Source organism: Candida albicans, chromosome 4 (genome assembly GCF_000182965.3).
Source record: "Candida albicans SC5314 chromosome 4, complete sequence".
NCBI lineage: Eukaryota > Fungi > Ascomycota > Pichiomycetes > Serinales > Debaryomycetaceae > Candida > Candida albicans.
Window position 1 is genome coordinate 144,091 of NC_032092.1, and position 20,349 is coordinate 164,439.

Sequence of the window (20,349 nt, forward strand, 5' to 3'; positions counted from 1 at the left end):
TACTGTTTGTTTGTATTATATACAAGAATTGTGTGTGTGTGTACTATTTAATATTTACAAATTCTATTAAATTCTTCTTCTTCTACTTTAACCCACCCATCAACGTCTAATAATTTGTTCAATGGCCATTTTCTTATAGGTAGAAAACTAAGATCTGTTCTTAAACGTAATTTTTCAAATATTTCTATGCCAGCAGCTCCAATCATTATCGCATTATCTGTACAAAGTGATAAATCTGGGAAATGAAAATTCACATTAACATTGTCGGTACCAATCTCTTGAAAATCTAGCTTTTCCCGTAATTTCTGTCGAAGTCGATTATTTGCTGCAACTCCCCCAGAACAAATAAAATCTTTAACCCCAATAAAAGTACCATCACTATTTCTATTTTTAATGCCATGTTTTTTGAATGCAATATTTATTCTATCAACAATATGATCAAATATAAATTCTTGTGTTTTATATGCAATAAATTGTTTAGTTTCTTCATCTAATGTCAAATCTATCTCACCCTCGCCCTCACTTTCACCTTCACCCCTATTTTTGTTATAATGCATTGCTTTATATTCTTGAATGTTACTTAAGAAATGAGAGAATGCAAATTTCACATCTCCTGGAATACCATATTTGGGTGCTGAATAAGGAAGAGTTAATCTAAAATTATATGGATTAGCAATTCTAGTATTCACACTCAATTTTTCATATTGATTTCTAGTTTCTTCAGGTATGGAATTTATATATTTTTCCAATTCTTTACCTAACATGTTTCCATACATTCCTAATTCTCGAGCACATTTATCCAATGAGTCACCCACGGCGATATCTCCCACATTTACAATAATCTCATGTTCAGTTAATGATTTCAGTAATACAAGCATAGTGTGTCCACCACTACATAACAAACTCAAAAATGGATAGTTTGGGGGTGGTAACTTGGGTTGTTCCAGATTTGGTAAATTTGCAGTTAACAAATGACCCAACATATGATGCACTCCAACTAAGGGAACATCCCATGCAACAGATAACCCTTTGGCAAATTCAGTTGAAGTACTTAGGGATCCTGCCATTCCTGGACCTCTGGTAACACAAAGTAAATCAGGTGGGTTTAATGCTGAAATTTGATGCTTATGGCAAAATTCTTGAACCATGTTGGCAATAGTTGCCATATGATAATTATATGCTGCCGTGGGTAATATACCACCTATATCAGCGGAATGTAGTGTCCGTTTAAATTGATCTATAATTTTTGGTGGAGTCTTGGGATGAGATTTTTCGAGTAAGGCAACACAAGAATCATCACACGACGATTCTATGGCCATAACACGATATGTCCGTATGCTTGTTGATGATATTCTTTTCAACGGTAGGGGACATCGAATTTTGAAAGTATTTGAAATCATATCATGTTATTCATTCAAGAGATGGTTGTAAGACTACTGCAAGTGAGTGAAAAAAATTTGTGGTCGTTTTTTTTTTTCGTTCTTTGTGTTGAGTGGAAGATTGGGTAAGCTATAGTTGTGGAGCTAGAAATGATTTCTACCAGTGATATTAATTTATATCCAAGTTAATAGGTTCCAAACCTTTGAAAACAATCCAGATACAAATTAGTCAGCCATAGAAAGTGTAGAGATCTGATGACAAATAGACGTTGAAGTATTATTATTGGCAAGACTGCATATTGGTGGGGTCCAAGTTATATTTGGTGGTAGTGATGAGGTTGTCAATTTTTTTTTTGCAACGAGAAAATTAACTTCTATTACTACTGCTGCTAACTACTACTGTTAGCGAGAGAGTAAGACTAAGAGAGAGAGAAAGAGTGAGTGTAAATCAACGAATGAAAAAATAGACCCATTGGCAAGCAGGGCCAATTTTTTGAGAAAAACGAAAAAAAAATAACAACGCTAAATTCTTTTTCCAATATTATACAGAACTGGTTTATATCTACTGTCAACACTTTCCATTTGTTATTTTAGAAACCCTCCCTTGTTTCTTGATCTAGACATCAAGTTGTTATAAAATATCTATTCCATTACTTTAATATTCCCCTTTTTTTTTCCAAGTCAACTTTTACTTTTTGTCTTTTTTTTTGTTTATACAAACTTTTACTTCATATTTTTTTTGCATTTAACGTTATTCACCTCCTTTTTCATTTAATACTTTTATGCATCTGAGATAATTGTTTGCATTATTAATTGAATCACCTATTACCAATCCATATGATATGTCACAAGTTTTCACTAGTTCCACAATACCGTTAACGTTTGAATCACGTGAACATAAAGAACATCATAGTATTCGAAATAAACCTCCGCTGTCTCCTCCAGAAAGCACAGACAATGAAACATTACAACAACCAATCTGGCAATGTATGTTGGCAGGAGGATTTGGAGGAGTTGTGGGCGATAGTGCAATGCACTCATTGGATACAGTGAAAACGAGGCAGCAAGGATTCCCATATAAAGTAAAATATAAACACATGATTCCAGCTTATTCGACAATCTTAAAAGAAGAAGGATTTTTTCGAGGATTATATGGGGGATATACGCCAGCAGCATTAGGATCTTTCCCTTCAACAGCGGCATTTTTCGGAACTTATGAATATTCAAAACGGGTAATGATAAACCAATGGCATGTTAATGAAACATTAGCATATTTCATTGCAGGTATATTGGGAGATTTGGCATCAAGTATATTTTATGTACCTTCTGAAGTGTTAAAGACTCGTTTACAATTACAAGGTAAATACAATAATCCTTATACCAAAGAATGTGGTTACAATTATCGTGGATTAGGGAATGCAATTGTGACGATTGCTAAAACTGAGGGCCCAAAAACTTTTGTGTTTGGTTATAAAGAGACATTGTTTCGTGATTTACCATTCAGTGCCCTACAATTTTCATTTTACGAGACTTTCCGTCAATGGGCCATTTATTCAAACAATGGGTCGGATGATTTGTCCATATCAATGGAATTGTTGACTGGAGCAGCCGCTGGTGGTTTGGCTGGAACCTTGACAACTCCCCTAGATGTGATAAAGACTCGTATTCAAACAGCTACAAACACTTCAGAGTTGAGTAGTTCAATTTCCACCAAGCAAACCATTACAAACCCAATAATCAGATTATTAAACAGAAATGCAACTTTAAAAGCATTGGTATCGATATATAAACACGAAGGTATACTAGGGGCATTTTCAGGAGTTGGTCCTAGATTTATATGGACAGGTATACAGAGTTCTATTATGCTTCTATTGTACCAAGTGGCTTTAAAGCAATTGGATGTGTTATCTGATGACAAAGACAGAGACAAATTAGAGTCTTGATATAAATTTTGTAAATAGCATTATAGATTATAATACACTAAACTTTTATTTATATAACAGTGTGGAGAGGCAATAGTTGGAAGTTTGGAGATGGCTGCCAATTGATAAAAATCAAAAAGATTAATACCAAAAAGGATATTACTTAATCTAATGGTCAATCACATGAGGCGGAAAGATTGTTAATGAGGAAACAAAATTACCCAGTAGACCTAGTTAAGGAAAGTAGGGGTGGGTGAGTGGTTGGTTGGTTGGTTAGTAAACCAGATTGGGATCAATCTATCGGAGTTAATGATGTTAACATTACCTCCAGCATCACTGAAGTGTACCGGAAATACTCCAGAGATTGATATACTTGGTCGTTCCAAGAAATCATTATGTATGTAGGATGCATTACTGTACATAATCTCCGTCGATAATATGGTTGTGTTTCAATTACCATTCATAACCAAAACCCAACCCAACACAACTGGTCTTTTCACATGTAAAAAAAAAGGTTCTGTGCTAAAAAATTTTAAAGACGGAAAAAAACAACCACAACCTCTATCTCACCTCGGCGTTGAAATATAAACATTTTCGACCCCACATCTATAAAGCAATTGAAAAAAAAATTAAGGACTAATTTCCTTTATAAATATATATCTATTTGTTATCAATAAAGTTCTATCCGTTTCTCTTTATTTTTTTAAGGATTAATTTAAAATTTTTAACATATCAAATCAATTTCACATATTTATTAAATCAAAATGCCAAATACCTTAGATAAATCATATCTCGAAAAAAGTGTTTGGAAATCAGACATTTTCAAGGGGAAAGTTGCCTTCATTACTGGTGGTGCAGGTACTATCTGTCGTGTTCAAGCAGAAGCCTTAGTTTTATTAGGAGCTGATGTTGCCATCATTGGTAGAAACCCTCAAAAGACAGAAGATGCTGCCAAAGAAATTGCCACATTGAGACCAGGTGCCAAAGTTATTGGGATTGGTAACGTTGATGTTCGTAAAATCCAAACTATTAAAGAAGCAGCCGACAGAACTGTAAAAGAATTGGGAAGAATTGATCACGTTATTGCTGGTGCCGCTGGTAATTTCTTATCTGATTTCAACCATTTATCATCAAATGCTTTCAAATCAGTTATTGATATTGATTTATTGGGTTCTTTTAACACTGTCAAAGTTTGTTTTGAAGAATTGAGAAAAAACAAAGGTAGTGTCATCTTTGTGAGTGCTACTTTACATTATTATGGGTTACCAATGCAACTTCATGCAAGTGCTGCAAAGGCTGGTGTTGATGCCTTGAGTAATGCCCTTGCTGTTGAATTGGGACCTTTGGGTATTAGATTCAACTGTATTGCACCTGGTGCTATTGGTGGTACTGAAGGTATGCTGCGTTTATCTCCTCCTAATGAAACTCCATTGGAACAAAAAATCCCATTGCAAAGACAAGGTACTACTACTGATATTGCTGATGCCACTATTTACTTGTTCTCACCAGCTGCATCATACGTCACTGGTGATGTGTTGGTTGTAGATGGTGCTTGGTGGCAAGTTGGTGGTTTCCTCGGTGATCTTTACCCAAGCCTTGTAATTCACCAAAACGAAGACCCACAAGGAAAATTGTAGTTTTGATAGAATGTGTATATTCTCGATAGTAAACAAAACTATTTTGGGTTGTTATTTATTTGAAATTGAGTAACTTTTAACAATAACTAGTCTGTAAAAGTTTACCAAAGTCACGAGATCTTAGTTGATGGTCTATACAATACGATCTCTATTGTTATTAGATCTGGTAAAACTGGTCGCGAAAAAAAAAAATTAGAGGAAAGGAGTGAGACGCAGCCTCTACGAAAGAAAAAACAAGACAGCACAAATCAATGTGATCACTCGGTCGTTAAAACTTTCAGGCACACTCACAAATAGACGAGAGAAACTGAAACAGTTAATAAACACTCAACCTTCTCCCTCCCTTTAAATAATTAATTACTTTCCTTAAAAAAATAAAAAGAAAAGAAAACCCCACCCCTAAATCATTAACAAAGAAATGACAGATAGATTTGGAAGACAAAAATCAACACGTTGGGTAAACTCAGTTCCAACTTATGGAGACTGGGGCGATGATGATTATGAAGACGACGATTATACATATCAAGAAGACAATTCTTCTCAACAACAACAGAGAAAAGTGACACCCCAGAGATTTGAGTTACCTAGTGATCATGTTCCACCTGTGCCAGTTATTGACGAAAAATATAAAAATCTTACTTCTCAAAACAACACCGAAAGCAATGTGAGTCCACCGAAAGAACTTGTGTTGTCTGTTGATGGACAAACTAATCTTGAGAGTGATAGTAGTGATGAAGAATCCGAGATCATTAGTCAAGGGGGTGTTAGTCCGTATAAAGAAGCAAATAAGCAAACACATGGTATTTCCCACAACGTTGACGAGAAACTGAAGACACCCGCCTATCAGGCTAACATTCCTGTTGTTGCATCCCATGATAGATCTGATTATAATGAAGAGGATAATAATGATTTTACTAGAAAATTGAATGAAATACAACTGAAAGAATCAAATCACGAGGATTTGGCACAATCAGAAGTTCAGGAAGGACAGAAAGATGAACCTGATTCTGTTAACCAAGTGTCAGAACCATCTTCAACTAAACAACAACCAAACTTGGTATTGTCAGTTGATACTCATAAAAACATTTATTCAGATAGTAGTGATGAAGACGACGACGATGACGATACGTGTTCGAATCTTAATTTTGGAATATCAACCCATAGTCTTGGAAATATTGCAACAGATTCAACATCTAAAAATAACGTTACAACCTTGAAAGTGCAACCTAAAGAGGAACTTCAATTTGAACCTCCAACACCAACGTACAGTTACTCACAGCAATCAAACATACCACCAGAAAGTCCTTCTATGGAATCTGAGAATAGTTTCAATTCAGAATACTCATTTCAAAAAGAACCTGTTGATTTGCAATTGGCTACTCATCATGAAGAAACTGAAACTATATTACCACAAAAGGATCTAGCATTGGAACCCAAAGAAAAGACTGAGGAAGTAGAAACCACTGAAAAATCAACACAGCCAGAATTAGTTCTTTCAGTGGATAAACCAAACTTCAAAACAAGTGATGATGAAGATGACGATGATGATAACTGGGGCTACAATAGTCAAAACTCTAGTAATGATGAAAAAGAAGTTCTTGGTGTTCGTGGAGAAAATTCAGCATCAGATATAGATTCTTTTATTGATAATTTGAATAAAGTCTATAGTGGAGACCCTTCTGGGGAAGTTTTACCACCAATAGATCATGATTTGTCATTGCCAGATTTTGAAAACACGTCATTCAGTAAATATGAGGACGATGAAGAGAATTATAGTCCTATCAAGCCTTTGTCTATTTCCCAGCAAAAAGAAGCTCATGATGATTACTTGAGTTCCTTTTCGGGAAGAACACAATCAGTAAGGAAGCCACCAAGACATTCTACTATTTTTACTGATGATTTCTCAGGTATCGCCAGTGATGAAACTGAAAATGCGCCAGAGGAGCAAAAGGATGATTCTATTTCGGAAAATTCTGTTCCAGAAGTTGTCCAAACAAATGAATTCGAACTTGAACAAAACGAATTGGGTGGTAATAATAACTCTGACTTGGCTCCGCCAGAACTACATCCAGTGGCCTCCTCAGGATCATTGTCAACTGGTAAATTATCTATGGACACTGCATCTCAGAAACAACAAGAATCACAAGACGAAGAAAGTATAACAAAAGATATTAAGGATGCTAGAAGAGTTTCAACACTGAGTAATGCTACTTTCAATTTAGGTGGTTGGGCCCCTAATACTGATAATTTCCGTAATCAATTCATAGGTGAGAATGATAGTGAGTCCATAAACTTCAACACCGATCGAAGTGGTTATGATAAATTTACAAAAGTGAGGACAGAATCGACACAAGAGGAAGACAATGCCAATGCTAGTTTACCTTCAATTCCTGAGACCATTGATGCAGTTATGCCCAGTATTCAAGAAGATGGTGCCAGTGACGAAGAAGAGCAGGATGATGGTGAAGAGAAAAATGATATTCAAGATTATCATGGCGATTCTCATTCAGTCTTGCCAACAATGACCATGTCGTCAAAATCTGATTCGGTGTTGAACGAACATTTTTATCCTAAACCGTTATTCAAAGAAGAAAGATTAACTCCTGCTGCTTCAAAAGAAGATTTATTACCCCAAAAGTATAGCAGCTTGTTGCCTTCAGAAAATAGAAGAGCTTCTGATAGTTCAGATGTCACTGCAAGACAAAGGTCTGAATCAACATCTACTGTCACCACTAATTCTACGGTTCAAGTGACACCCAAAGAGTTGGTCCCTGGTAAATACCCTGTTTCAGATTGGAAAAGTATTGTTACCATATCACAACCTGTTGACAGAATCGCTGCTTTTAAGGATGCATTACATAAGGAACAACAATACGATAGTAAGTTGACGAGTTGGTTACATTATGCATTGAAACGACTGCCCAATACAAGCACAAACTTACTGATTGGTAGGGTTGCGTCTCAAGCGTATCAAAATGCTGAGCACAACGATCTTCGGAGACATGCTTCATTTAGAAGCAGAGTCAATATCGTCAAAGACAAGGTTGAAGGTACGGGATCTTTTGGTAAAAAGTTGTTCAGTCGTAGTAAGAAGTTTATTAAATCTACCACAGGTGATAAATAGTTTGATTAGAAATTGAATATACAAGATGGGATATAAGTAGAATATTGAATCAGGGCATTGGTTGAGCTACTATCTTTGAAATACTAGTCTACATTACGAAACATAATGATTAAGACACACAAAGAATAAAAAATAATATATTGACGAATATATAAAATAATAACGATAAGAAAAAGAAAAATAGTAAAGACTTCAATTTATGGGGAGTTTTCTAAAAAAAGATTTGAAGATAGGTATCAGCCGTGTGTCCAAGCAGCAGTACCACCAAGAAGACTTGGCAATTCACATCCACATCAACGTTTATTTCTTCATACATTCCTCGACGGAAACAATGTCGAGATTAGCAGCATTACAATAATTGTTGACATAACATGAAGTAGTAATGTTCTTACCCGATGGATGAGTACAGTTAGGAGTGTAAGGACTAAATCTGTACTGGTAATCGGTATACATTTGGTTAAACTTGATGTTAGTGGGATCTTTCATTTTGCTAATAGCAAATTTATCCCAGAAAGTAGCATTAAGTGGGGCACTAACTGGCCACTCATTGTTTGGATCATAAGCAGCTCTAGCAGAATATTCATATTCCCAAACTGGTTCTTCACCACCATTAACATAGGTTTCATTCAATTTAGTGTAATAATTGAAAGAGTTCATAATGTTGAAACTTTCATCTTCAACTTCATAGTATCTAAATGCTGGGTTATGGTTACCAAATGGAGTAAGTGATTGAATGACCCAAGCAGAGGTGATTGGTTGATTTGGTTTTGGTGATTTGGCATCAGAGTAAGCAACAATTTTTTGATCATTATGAGTGTGTCCATAGTAAAGATTGGCAATGGTATAAGGGGCAAATCTTTGAACAATCTTTTGGAAAATCAAAGAATCAATTGGCATAACGTCATCCTTGTTTGGAGGAACATGAGCACTAATCCAAACTCTTTGGTTTTTCTTTTCACTTTCAATCAATTCATCAACTAAAAACTTCCAACCACCGAAAAGATCAGGATCAGATGAAGCATTAAGGAATCTCCATGTGTTAGATTGGTAGTAAGTGTTGGAATTCAAAGTGATGACTTTCAACCCTCTTTCTGTTTCATAGGAGAAGGCAGCATAATGGTCTTTCATGGTTTGTTTTTCACTTTGTTTAAACCATTCATTTCCAATCCATACATCAACCATTTCATCATTGTTCCATCTGTAACTATTGTTGTAATCAAGTCTCAAAGGAGCTAACAAACCATATGGAGCGGTATCGTGGTTACCCATACTTGGAAGAACTGGAATTCCATTAAGATATTGTCTCATGGTTTTAAAAGTACGGATCTCTTCACTTTTAACCAAGTCAACAGTAACACTTTGCAAATCATGTTCAGCGGTATCTCCGTTATAAAGAGCAAACTCAAAGTTTTTGTCCTTGTGCATTTTAGCCATTTCAATCAAAGAATTGTTGACCAAGATTTCTGGAGTGTCACTCAAATAAGCACCGAAGACAGTAGCAGGTTGAAAGTTAAAGTTCCAACCACGCGATTTTGGGAAATCATAATATTCACCTTTGACGTATTTTTGTCCATCATAATGGGCATCAGGGTAGAAAGAGAATTTAAAGTCTTTTGGACTCTTGTTTGGATTGTCGGCAGCAAAGGCACTGGTGAAATTATAGTTTTGTTCAACTAATTTTTTGTTAAAAGACTTAGTAAGACCACAAACTAATTGTGAACACTTGGCTTCAGTACCTTGTTCATAAGTAAATTGGATATGGGCATCACTCATATGCAAGACATTGAATCTTTCTCTATTAGTCTTGTTGTACTTTGGTTCGGAGTAATGTTGTGGTTTTTTTTCTGGCCACCAACTTTCAATGTTGAAAGAATCAACAACAGCTTCAAGGTCTGGAAGGTCGCAACTTCCCATTTGTGCATGACAGTAGTATTCAAGATCAAATTCATCCGAGGTGTTGAATCTTCCCAAAAAATCCAAGAAATCATTGTCAAGAAAGTCGACAACTTCGTAACCATCGATACCAGATTCAAATTTTTGGTCAAATTTTTTGTCAGTGTAAGCCTTGGTGGTGACGAAAAAGTTACCAATTGTACAGTACATATATGGAGTAGTACTCAAAACACAGTCCTTGTACATCATCAAAGTAGTTAAATGAGCTTTCTCTGGTTTTTCATCAATCAACTTTTTAACAAATCTCATTTTGTTTTTACATTGGTCACACTTGGAAACATTACCTTTAGCAATTTGCAATTGTTTCAATTGGTACATAATGTAATCATAATCTTTGCTAGGTAAGTTTTTGAAAACAGGTTCCATAAGGTCTTCGTCTCTTTTTTGGAGTGATTGAGCTTTAAGTTGTTCAACATTAGGAACAACTTGAGCAATAACAGCAGCAGCAGCAAAGCAAATGAAAGCTAACAAGAAATTGGCTTGCATGGTTTAGTGTTTGAAGAATGAGTTGGTAAAACAAAAAATAATCTTTCATTCATTTCGAAAAGTAGGATTTGACTGGTTTTTATATTGAACAATTGGGGTTGATTTCCATTTCTTTGGATGAAGAATTTTCTCTATTTTGCGTATCCTTTTTGCAACCAAAAATTTTCTTATATTGGTTCCACGTGTGAACAAACGAGCTAGATTAATAATTGCTTCAAACAAATACACATTTGCAAGTATCTCAACCATCTTCGTCCAAAGTAACTATTTAGGCTAACGGGGACTGTTTTGTTATTAAACTCCTAATTACACTTCCTATTTCAGCGATTTACTCCTTAAAACGTGGGTCGAATGACAAAGTAATTAAGATCTTTGTTGAAATCACCAAGACAATAAGTTTAAATTGTTTATAATCCAATTTATAGGTTTTATAATTTATTGTTACATTGAGTATATTTGTTTGTGGATCTGTTATGAGCAAAAGAATGATAAAAGTAAAAGACCTCCATCCTCAAATAATACTATGCTTGTTATGATCATTTATGTCCGCTAACTAGCTGGTTATTGTAGTTTTTTAGTCTAGAATTAGTCCTTTGTTATGGGCCGAGAACTAAACAATCAGATGAAAGATGCATCTACTAAGTTATAGGGCAACAAACATGGGATGCTCCCCTTGTCCGAGATAATCAGAAAATATTACTTCGTGTTTTTTGAAAACTTTCTTCAAGACGTTTTGTTTTTGAAAAAAATCAATGAATAAGCAGCTCTCAATATTTCTCAAATCAAACCAGAAGAGAGCTGTGTTTTTCATAACTAGCTGCTTTTCATATCCGGCATTTCCTTTCCGGATCGTAATTAGCCTAAATGTATGGTTCCAGTTTCATGTCCAAACGGAATTATACTCATAACCAAAAGACCCTAATAGGAAAGTTGATACGGGGTCAGAAAATCGACAAAAAAAAGGATAAACTTTAATAATTTTCTACAAACAAAACCATAACCTACACATATACATAACCGCCAAGAAATACAGTCTTGGAATACCCTAAACCTGAATAATTATGTTTGATTCGGATAAAAACAATTCCGAATAGGAAACTTGAAGATATGAGTTGTCAATTGTTGTACAACTTCAAGTCTCATAATTCACATAAACCAATCAATACAAATGGAGGAAACAAAAACTAAAAAGTACCAGCGAAAGCTGGAAAGAAGATTCATAACCAAAACATAAATTTGGTACTCTTCATCTACCTAATACTTGTATCGATCATTGAATGGACTTTGATAGTTTGTATTGTTGTTACTGACTGGTTCGTATCCATCGTGGTTGTTATAACCATATTCGGATTTCACACTATCATTACTAGGACCAGGATAAGCGGACATTGGAGGTTGAGGTTGATAAGCATATCTTTGATTATATTGAGCATCGGGATACATATTTGGATTAATGTATGTTTGTGGTGGTTGTTGATAAGCGGTGTTACTTTGACTTCGGCAACAACAACAGCAGCATGCTTCAATACACTTGACCCCCATACATAAACATTGGACAATCGTTGATATGACCCATATGACAAGAAGTCCAAGAAGCACACATCCAACAATAAACACTATCTTACATCCTGTATTAGCCATACAGGTATCGTAGTTTTTAAAGGACTTGGCAAAGGACGTGACTTTGTCGGCATCATTTGAAATGGTATCACGAACTTGTTTGCTTGGAATAAAATCATAAAGTATCGTCATTATGAATTCTCTTGATTTGTTTATAGCTTTGATTCAGGATTTAAAGTTAAATTGTAAATTTATATATATATATTTTCCAAACAAACAAAAAGAAAAGTGCTATCTTATCTATATTTAACAATTTGACCAAATTGTTGGAAGAAAGAAAGAATAAGGGGGGAGATTAATGAACAAGAGATAAAAATAGATTAAATAAATTTTTTTTTTCGTGTGTTCCTGATCTCTACACTGCCTCGTAATATATTTTTAGGAAAGAGGCTGGGGTTTAATTAGTGGATGACCAGTGTTAAAGTGAGCGACAGCCTCAATTGAGCCGATATATTTATGAATATAACTTCAACTCATCAGTTGATAAAGTCAACTCTTGATAATGGCAACTTCTTTAATGAAGTGACCCTTTACTATTGGTCCATAATACAAACATTCAATACCTTGAGCAAAGCAAAATTCTCGCGTTTTTTCGTGACGATTCTCATTTGAAACATTCTTACACGGCATCGTACTGCTTCTATTATTGGTGCAACTCTTCTAGTAATCAGTCAATAATAGGCTCTTCAGTTAGTAGTTGATTTGAAACCAATGGTTTTCTTAGAATAGTGGTGAAACTATTTAAACAGCAGAATTAAGTATGCTATATTTTGTTACTTATACAACTTATAGTCAGTCAACTCCAACGGTAACAGCTGTAGTGCAGCAGCTCGTCAACTGGACGGTTGATGTAGTGGTAACATATGAGCCTTCCAAGCTCAATACACGGGTTCGATTCCCGTACCGTTCAAACTTTATTTTTTTTCTTGTTGATCAATTATTTTTGTGACATCTATCTTTCATTTTTTTTCTTGAATGTTTAGCATTTTTTTTTTCGTTTATCACATCATCTTGTCTTAGACCAAACTTCCACGTTCAATGAATGTTTAGAAAAGGACTAATCAGATTTCAACATACTCTCACCCATACTATGAAACGTCCAGTTAGTAATTCCATAGTGTTAACAACAACTGAGGAAAAGATTCGTAATGTTTTGGTTGGTTACTGTGATTATTACAACAAGACTAATAATGATTCACTTGAATTGAGAATTACCGGAGGCTGGGTTAGAGATAAGTTGTTGGGCAATGAAAGTCACGATATTGACATAGCTGTAAATCATCTAACTGGTGAGGAGTTTGTCAATGGACTTCACGACTATCTACGTCAGCATGAACCAGAATTATCAATGAATCATGTTCACACCATCAAAATGAACCCCGAAAAATCCAAACATTTGGAAACATGCACTACAAAGTTATTTGGAGTAGACATTGACTTTGTTAATTTAAGATCAGAAGAATATACCCATGATAGCAGGGTGCCATCTATTGAGTTTGGAACTCCGGAACAAGATGCTGTTCGTAGAGATGCCACATTGAATGCATTATTTTACAATTTGAACCAAGGAGAAATCGAGGATTACACGAAACGAGGCTTATCTGACTTGCAAAATGGTATATTGAAAACTCCATTGGCTCCTATCAAGACATTTTTGGATGATCCATTGAGAATTATTAGATTGATAAGATTTGCCAGTAAGTTCAATTTTGTTGTTGAATCAGAAACCTTGAATGCAATGAAAGAAGAACACAATAAGTCGGCATTACTGACTAAAATAAGTAAAGAAAGAATTGAAATTGAATTGAGAAAAATTTTAACCAGTAACAATCCCGGTTATGGATTACAGTTGATAAACTACGTTGATTTGGCAAGTAGTATATTCTATGTTCCTGAGTTAGCAAAAGAGTTTGATAATGAATCATTGGAGGAAGCACGTTCCCAACTTGCTTGTCACATGGAAATTGCCAGTTTAATCTACCCAAATTTCAAGCAAACTATCAATAATTCAACTGAGAAATTTAAGAATGAGTTTGCCGCGTTAATGACCAATGATGACTATAAAAATGTTTTCTGGTTATCTGTCATATTGCACCCATACACTAATGTCAAGTCATGCAAACCAAACAGAGACATTTTCAACCAGTATTTGAGGTTGGGTCTTACTTCGAAAAAGAGTGATATTGCTAAAGTTTCAGCTATCAATATGAACTCTGCTGAGCTTTCGAGATTTTTCAGTGCACCTGAACTTGTTAAGAGATCAGATATTGGTCTTTATTTAAGAAAATTTTCTGAATTTGCATCATTGAATTTGATTGTCAATGCTCTTTTGGATTGTGTGAGAAAAGTTGATCAATTTACTCAATTACCAAAAGAGTTGCCTGTTCCATTTCCTGAAGTAGGAGAAAAGATTTTAGGAGATGAAAATATCAATAAAGTTATTTCAGAAATTGTTAGTAGATACGAGAATTTGTTTGTTCAGATTGAAAATTGGGATTTGACTAATGTTCATTTGGTGAAACCTTTAATTGATGGAACAACATTATCGAAATCATTGGGAATGAAACCTGGCCCATGGTTGAGACCAACTATAGAAGAAATACTAGTATGGCAATTAGATAATCCTCAATCAAGTGTGGATGAGTGCTTTGAGTTTGTAAAGTCCATTATTCCAAAATACAAATAGACTTCCTGTATATAGTAGTAGAATAAATTGAGAGTTTTTTGTTTCCCAACACCCCAATATCTAGGTATAACAGTTTATGAACAGCATAAGAAAGACTTCCTCCAGTATGTCTTAGTTTTTACCCTTGTTGGTCATGGCTCATCGTGCTGCCATTTTTCTCCATCAAACGGTGTTTGGTTTCTCGTTTGGTTGTAAAAAAAAATTCTGTGCAACTGATAAATATTATGATTCATATTTTTTTTACTGTTCGGGTCACAGGTGAAAAAAAAAAGCTGAAAAAAAAAAACAAAGTGTTAGTCATACAAGAAACCATCATTATCAACAAAGTGCAAATGTCTATTGAAAAGGTGCCAATTTTGGGTAAGGAAACTATCCATGTTGGTTATGGTATTGCCGACCATATTGTCAGGGAAGTGATAGCCAACTTGGCTTCTTCAACTTATGTTATAGTGACTGACACAAACATGGCAAGAACTCCCCAATATTCCAAATTGACTGATGATTTCAAAACTAATTTGTCTGAAAAACGTCCTGAATCCAGATTATTGACTTATTGTGTATCACCGGGTGAAAACAACAAAAACAGAGCTACCAAAGCTGCAGTGGAAGATTTTCTTTTACAACAAGGTTGTACCAGAGACACCGTCATATTGGCTGTTGGTGGGGGTGTTATTGGTGACATGATTGGGTTTGTTGCCGCCACATTTATGAGAGGTGTCAGAGTTGTTCAAGTTCCAACTACATTGTTAGCCATGGTAGATTCATCTGTTGGTGGGAAAACCGCCATTGATACTCCATTAGGTAAGAATTTCATTGGTGCTTTCCATCAACCCGAATACGTTTTCTGTGATGTATCCTTTTTAGAGACTTTACCTGCTAGACAATTTATTAATGGTATGGCTGAAGTTGTGAAAACTGCGGCCATTTGGAATGAAGAAGAATTCACCAGATTAGAAAACTTTTCCAAGAAGTTTCTTTCTGTCGTTACCTCCAAAAAACCAGATTTACAGTCAATTAAGGCTGAATTAGTGAAAACCGTTTTGGAATCTGTTAGAGTGAAAGCTGGTGTTGTGTCATCTGATGAAAAGGAAGCTGGTCTTAGAAATTTACTTAATTTTGGCCATACTATTGGTCATGCAATTGAAGCGGTTTTAACTCCAGAAGCATTACATGGAGAATGTGTTTCCATTGGTATGATTAAGGAAGCTGAGTTGTCTAGATATTTGGGTATACTACCACCTGTTGCAGTTGCCAGATTGTCGAAATGTCTCGTTGCATACGGTTTACCTGTGTCTATTGACGATAAAGAATTCTTGAAAAAAGTGGGACCAAAACGTCATTATGTTGAAATCGATATTTTGTTGAAAAAAATGGCCATTGACAAGAAAAATGATGGTAGTAAGATTAGATGTGTCTTGTTAGAGAAAATTGGTAAATGTTACCAATTGAAAGCACATCAAGTATCCAAACAAGATTTAAGTTTTGTGTTGACTGATGAAGTGTTGGTTCACCCATTCACCAATCCACCTAAAGAAAACATAATTGTTCCACCTGGTTCCAAATCTATCTCCAATAGAGCATTGATTTTAGCTGCTTTGGGTAATGGTACTGTTCGTGTGAAAAATTTGTTACATTCAGACGATACTAAGCATATGTTAGATGCTGTTGCTTCTTTAAAGGGAGCTGAAATATCCACTGAAGATAATGGTGAAACCATTGTAGTTAAAGGAAATGGTGGCAACTTGGTCACATCTGGCGAAGAATTGTACTTGGGTAATGCTGGTACTGCTTCCAGATTTTTGACTACTGTAGCTTCATTAGTGGGCAAATCACAAGCTAGTGATGATGTTATTTTAACTGGTAACGCAAGAATGCAAGAAAGACCTATTGGACCATTAGTGGATGCCTTGGGATCTAATGGTTCTGAGATTGAGTATTTGAATAAGCAGGGTTCATTGCCATTGAAAATCAGTGCTGGCAATGGATTGAAAGGTGGAAGAATAGAATTGGCTGCAACAATCTCTTCGCAGTATGTTTCTTCAATTTTAATGTGTGCACCATATGCTAAGGAGCCAGTTACTTTGGCTTTAGTCGGAGGTAAACCAATTTCTCAATTATACATAGATATGACATGTGCAATGATGAAATCATTTGGTATTGAAGTTACCAAATCAACTACTGAGGAATACACCTATCATATTCCAAAGGGGACATACAAGAATCCATCTGAATATGTCATTGAATCAGATGCGTCATCTGCAACTTATCCATTAGCATTTGCTGCTATGACTGGAACATCCTGTACTATTCCGAACATAGGTTCTTCCTCATTACAAGGAGATGCCAAATTTGCTGTTGATGTGTTGAAACCAATGGGGTGTAAAGTTGAACAAACCACAACTTCAACAACTGTAACTGGTCCGCCGAGAGGTCACTTGAAACCATTACCTCATGTTGATATGGAGCCAATGACTGATGCATTTTTGACTGCTTCTGTTGTTGCTGCTGTTGCTAAAGGCGGTTCTTCTACTTCTATAACTGGTATTGCTAACCAAAGAGTTAAAGAATGTAATAGAATTGAAGCTATGGTTACTGAATTGGCAAAATTTGGTGTGCCAGCAAATGAATTACCCGATGGAATTGAAATACATGGTATTGATATTGAAGATTTGAAAACACCAGAAATTTCTAAAAGAGGTGTTTCCTCCTATGATGATCATAGAGTGGCTATGTCATTTTCATTATTGGCAGGTTTGTGTAAAGAACCCGTTTTGATTTTGGAAAGATCAACCACTGGTAAGACTTGGCCAGGTTGGTGGGATATCTTACATTCCAAATTTAAGATTGAGCTTGATGGTTATGAACCACCATTCAATACTGATAAACATGTGGATAAATCTAGTGATAAAAGTATCATTGTCATTGGTATGAGAGGCACTGGAAAATCTACTTTATCTGAATGGTTGGCTTCCTTTTTGGGGTTCAAGATGTTAGATATGGACAAATATCTTGAAGAGAAATTGGGCACTGGTATCAAATCATTGATTAAAGCTAAAGGTTGGGAATATTTCCGTCAAGAAGAAGCAATTGTTGCTAAAGAATGTTTCACCAAGTTTTCCAAGGGGTATGTACTTTCCACTGGTGGAGGAATTGTTGAAGGTGAAGATGCCAGACAGCAATTGAAATCTTATGCTGATAATGGAGGGATTGTTTTGCACTTGCATCGTGATTTAGATGAAACTGTCACTTTCTTGGCTGCTGATACAACCAGACCTGCTTATAGCAGTGAAGTTCAAGAAGTATGGTTAAGAAGAGAAAAATGGTACCATGAATGTTCTAACTACCACTTCTATTCCAGTCACTGTAGTACTGAGGATGAATTCAACCATTTGAGAAGATCCTTTGTAAACTACATTAAACTTATCACTGGTGCTGAAAGACCTGTTGTGCCAGCTGGTAGATCAGCTGCTGTTGTCTTGACATCACCGGATTTGAATGAAGTTGTTGGAGATTTGGAATCTATTACAATTGGTGCTGATGCAGTTGAATTAAGAGTTGATTTATTTAAGGATACTTCTGCTGAATTTGTTGCTGCCCAAATTGCTGTAATAAGAAAGCATGCCGATTTACCAATTATTTACACTGTGAGAACTGTGTCGCAAGGTGGTAAATTCCCAGATGAAAATGTTGACGAATTAAAGAGTTTGTTGTTACTTGGTATCAGATTAGGTGTTGCATACGTTGATCTTCAATTGACTGCTCCGAATGAACTCATTGAAGAGATTAGCAGTAAGAAGGGTTTCACTAGAGTCATTGGTACTTATCAAGATATAAATGGTGAATTGAAATGGAACAATGTTGAATGGAAAAACAAATATAATCAAGGTGTTTCCATGAATGCTGATATTGTGAGACTAGTCGGTAAGGCAAACTCAATTCAAGATAATTTAGATTTGGAAAACTTTAAAAAGCAGAATACTTTAAAACCATTGATTGCTTTCAATTTAGGTTCTCAAGGTAAGTTGTCACAAGTATTAAATGGAACATTCACCCCTATTTCCCACAAATTACTTCCAAATGATGAAGAGTTCTTAACAATCGGCGAATTAAATCAAACTTATTTTGATATTGGAGGTTTCACTGCTAAAAAATTTTGGGTCATTGGTTCACCCATTGAACATTCAAGATCGCCAAATTTGCACAATGCAGGGTATAAAGCATTGAATTTGCCTTACCAATTTGGCAGATTTGAAGCTACAGATGTTGATGTTGTTTATGATAACTTGATCAATAAACCAGACTTTGGTGGTTTAGCCATCACTATGCCATTGAAATTGGATATCATGAAGTTTGCCACTAAACTATCTGATGCAGCAGAGACCATTGGAGCCGTCAACACATTGATTCCAATTGAAGGCGGATATTTTGGTGATAACACTGATTGGGTGGGTATTAGTAATTCTTTCATAAGAGCAGGTGTTCCACCTAAGCTGAGCTCGAATGGGTTAGTTGTTGGTGCAGGCGGCACTTCTAGAGCTGCCATTTATGCCTTACATCAAATGGGATGTGCAAAGATTTACTTGGTGAATCGTACTGCTGCTAAATTGGAGGAACTTGTCAAGTCATTCCCTAAAGACTATAATCTTGAGATTGTCGAAACCGAACAACAAGCCGATAAAGCAAGTAAAGTCCTGTTGGCAGTGTCTTGTATTCCTGCTGATAAACCATTAGATGGAGAAGTGTTGAAGAAAATTGAGCGAATTTTATCTAATGGAAGTGAACAATCTGCTGGTTTCAAGCCAACATTATTGGAAGCTAGTTACAAACCAAGAGTGACACCAATTATGAAGCTTACTGAAGAACAATATAAATGGAAAGTTATCCCAGGTGTTGAGATGTTGGTAAATCAAGGTGATAGACAGTTTAAACTTCATACTGGTTTTACTGCACCATATGAGATTATTCATCGTGCTGTTGTTGAGGAATAAAGAGGAGAATTCGTGTGTACGTATGTCGATTGAATAGAAGAAATTATATGTTAAACTAGATAAATTGAGAAAAGTAAGTGTTCAATAGGATGGTAATCGTAAATATGGGCACCACCTATAAGCGCTCTCGTTTCAACAAAAATAAGCGATTGGATATCAACGTTTTTTGGTGCAAAAAATAAAAAAAACAAATGCAAGAACCGGGAATCGAACCCGGGGCCCAACGATGGCAACGTTGGATTTTACCACTAAACCATTCTTGCAACTGCGCTATTAAAGTGCTTTGTTAACAACTTGTTGTATAATCAGCCTTGCTTGTGGTCTGATTTACAAGGCTAGGTTTTATTGTTTGTTTATTACCTTGGTGGTTGCGCACTCACAACGGTTTTAAAAAATTGGAGACTTTTTTTGATGAATACATTTTCCTAGGTTCTTCTTTGGCATCTTTTATTAAATAAATTGTTAATATAATTATGAAATGCTGCTACATATTTAATACATATTTTTTAAAGCGAAAGTAATAATTAGCTTTTGTATAATAGCTAGAATACCAT

The 20,349-nt window shown here is 35.5% G+C and overlaps 8 protein-coding genes and 2 non-coding genes across 10 annotated transcripts; 6 read left to right on the plus strand and 4 right to left on the minus strand. All coding sequences in view use genetic code 12, as the record gives it.

The window, feature by feature from the left end:
- Positions 1 to 47: 47 nt before the first annotated feature.
- On the minus strand, positions 48 to 1,400 carry CAALFM_C400810CA (putative N(6)-L-threonylcarbamoyladenine synthase; the record flags this gene model as incomplete). The annotated part of the gene is made up of 1 exon (XM_707521.2): positions 48 to 1,400. One exon carries the CDS (start codon positions 1,398 to 1,400, stop codon positions 48 to 50), a length of 1,353 nt encoding a protein of 450 aa, XP_712614.2.
- Positions 1,401 to 2,221: 821 nt separating this feature from the next.
- Positions 2,222 to 3,322, plus strand: CAALFM_C400820WA (uncharacterized protein; the record flags this gene model as incomplete). The annotated part of the gene is made up of 1 exon (XM_707520.1): positions 2,222 to 3,322. One exon carries the CDS (start codon positions 2,222 to 2,224, stop codon positions 3,320 to 3,322), a length of 1,101 nt encoding a protein of 366 aa, XP_712613.1.
- Positions 3,323 to 4,065: 743 nt separating this feature from the next.
- On the plus strand, positions 4,066 to 4,938 carry SPS20 (Sps20p; the record flags this gene model as incomplete). Its single annotated transcript, XM_707518.1, has 1 exon — positions 4,066 to 4,938. One exon carries the CDS (start codon positions 4,066 to 4,068, stop codon positions 4,936 to 4,938), a length of 873 nt encoding a protein of 290 aa, XP_712611.1.
- A 1,309-nt stretch (positions 4,939 to 6,247) lies between these two features.
- Positions 6,248 to 8,062, plus strand: CAALFM_C400840WA (uncharacterized protein; the record flags this gene model as incomplete). Its single annotated transcript, XM_717683.2, has 1 exon — positions 6,248 to 8,062. The coding sequence occupies one exon, from the start codon at positions 6,248 to 6,250 to the stop codon at positions 8,060 to 8,062; it is 1,815 nt and encodes a 604-aa protein (XP_722776.2).
- Positions 8,063 to 8,362: 300 nt separating this feature from the next.
- CAALFM_C400850CA (uncharacterized protein) lies at positions 8,363 to 10,501 on the minus strand (the record flags this gene model as incomplete). The annotated part of the gene is made up of 1 exon (XM_717679.2): positions 8,363 to 10,501. The coding sequence occupies one exon, from the start codon at positions 10,499 to 10,501 to the stop codon at positions 8,363 to 8,365; it is 2,139 nt and encodes a 712-aa protein (XP_722772.1).
- Positions 10,502 to 11,755: 1,254 nt separating this feature from the next.
- On the minus strand, positions 11,756 to 12,253 carry CAALFM_C400860CA (uncharacterized protein; the record flags this gene model as incomplete). The annotated part of the gene is made up of 1 exon (XM_717678.2): positions 11,756 to 12,253. The coding sequence occupies one exon, from the start codon at positions 12,251 to 12,253 to the stop codon at positions 11,756 to 11,758; it is 498 nt and encodes a 165-aa protein (XP_722771.1).
- Positions 12,254 to 12,960: 707 nt separating this feature from the next.
- On the plus strand, positions 12,961 to 13,031 carry tG(UCC)2. The gene has a single exon. It is a non-coding gene; the product is annotated as a tRNA-Gly (tRNA).
- Positions 13,032 to 13,211: 180 nt separating this feature from the next.
- On the plus strand, positions 13,212 to 14,807 carry CAALFM_C400880WA (tRNA adenylyltransferase; the record flags this gene model as incomplete). Its single annotated transcript, XM_717677.2, has 1 exon — positions 13,212 to 14,807. One exon carries the CDS (start codon positions 13,212 to 13,214, stop codon positions 14,805 to 14,807), a length of 1,596 nt encoding a protein of 531 aa, XP_722770.2.
- Positions 14,808 to 15,139: 332 nt separating this feature from the next.
- ARO1 (Aro1p) lies at positions 15,140 to 19,795 on the plus strand (the record flags this gene model as incomplete). Its single annotated transcript, XM_717676.2, has 1 exon — positions 15,140 to 19,795. The coding sequence occupies one exon, from the start codon at positions 15,140 to 15,142 to the stop codon at positions 19,793 to 19,795; it is 4,656 nt and encodes a 1,551-aa protein (XP_722769.2).
- A 192-nt stretch (positions 19,796 to 19,987) lies between these two features.
- On the minus strand, positions 19,988 to 20,058 carry tG(GCC)5. Its single transcript has one exon. It is a non-coding gene; the product is annotated as a tRNA-Gly (tRNA).
- Positions 20,059 to 20,349: the final 291 nt, after the last annotated feature.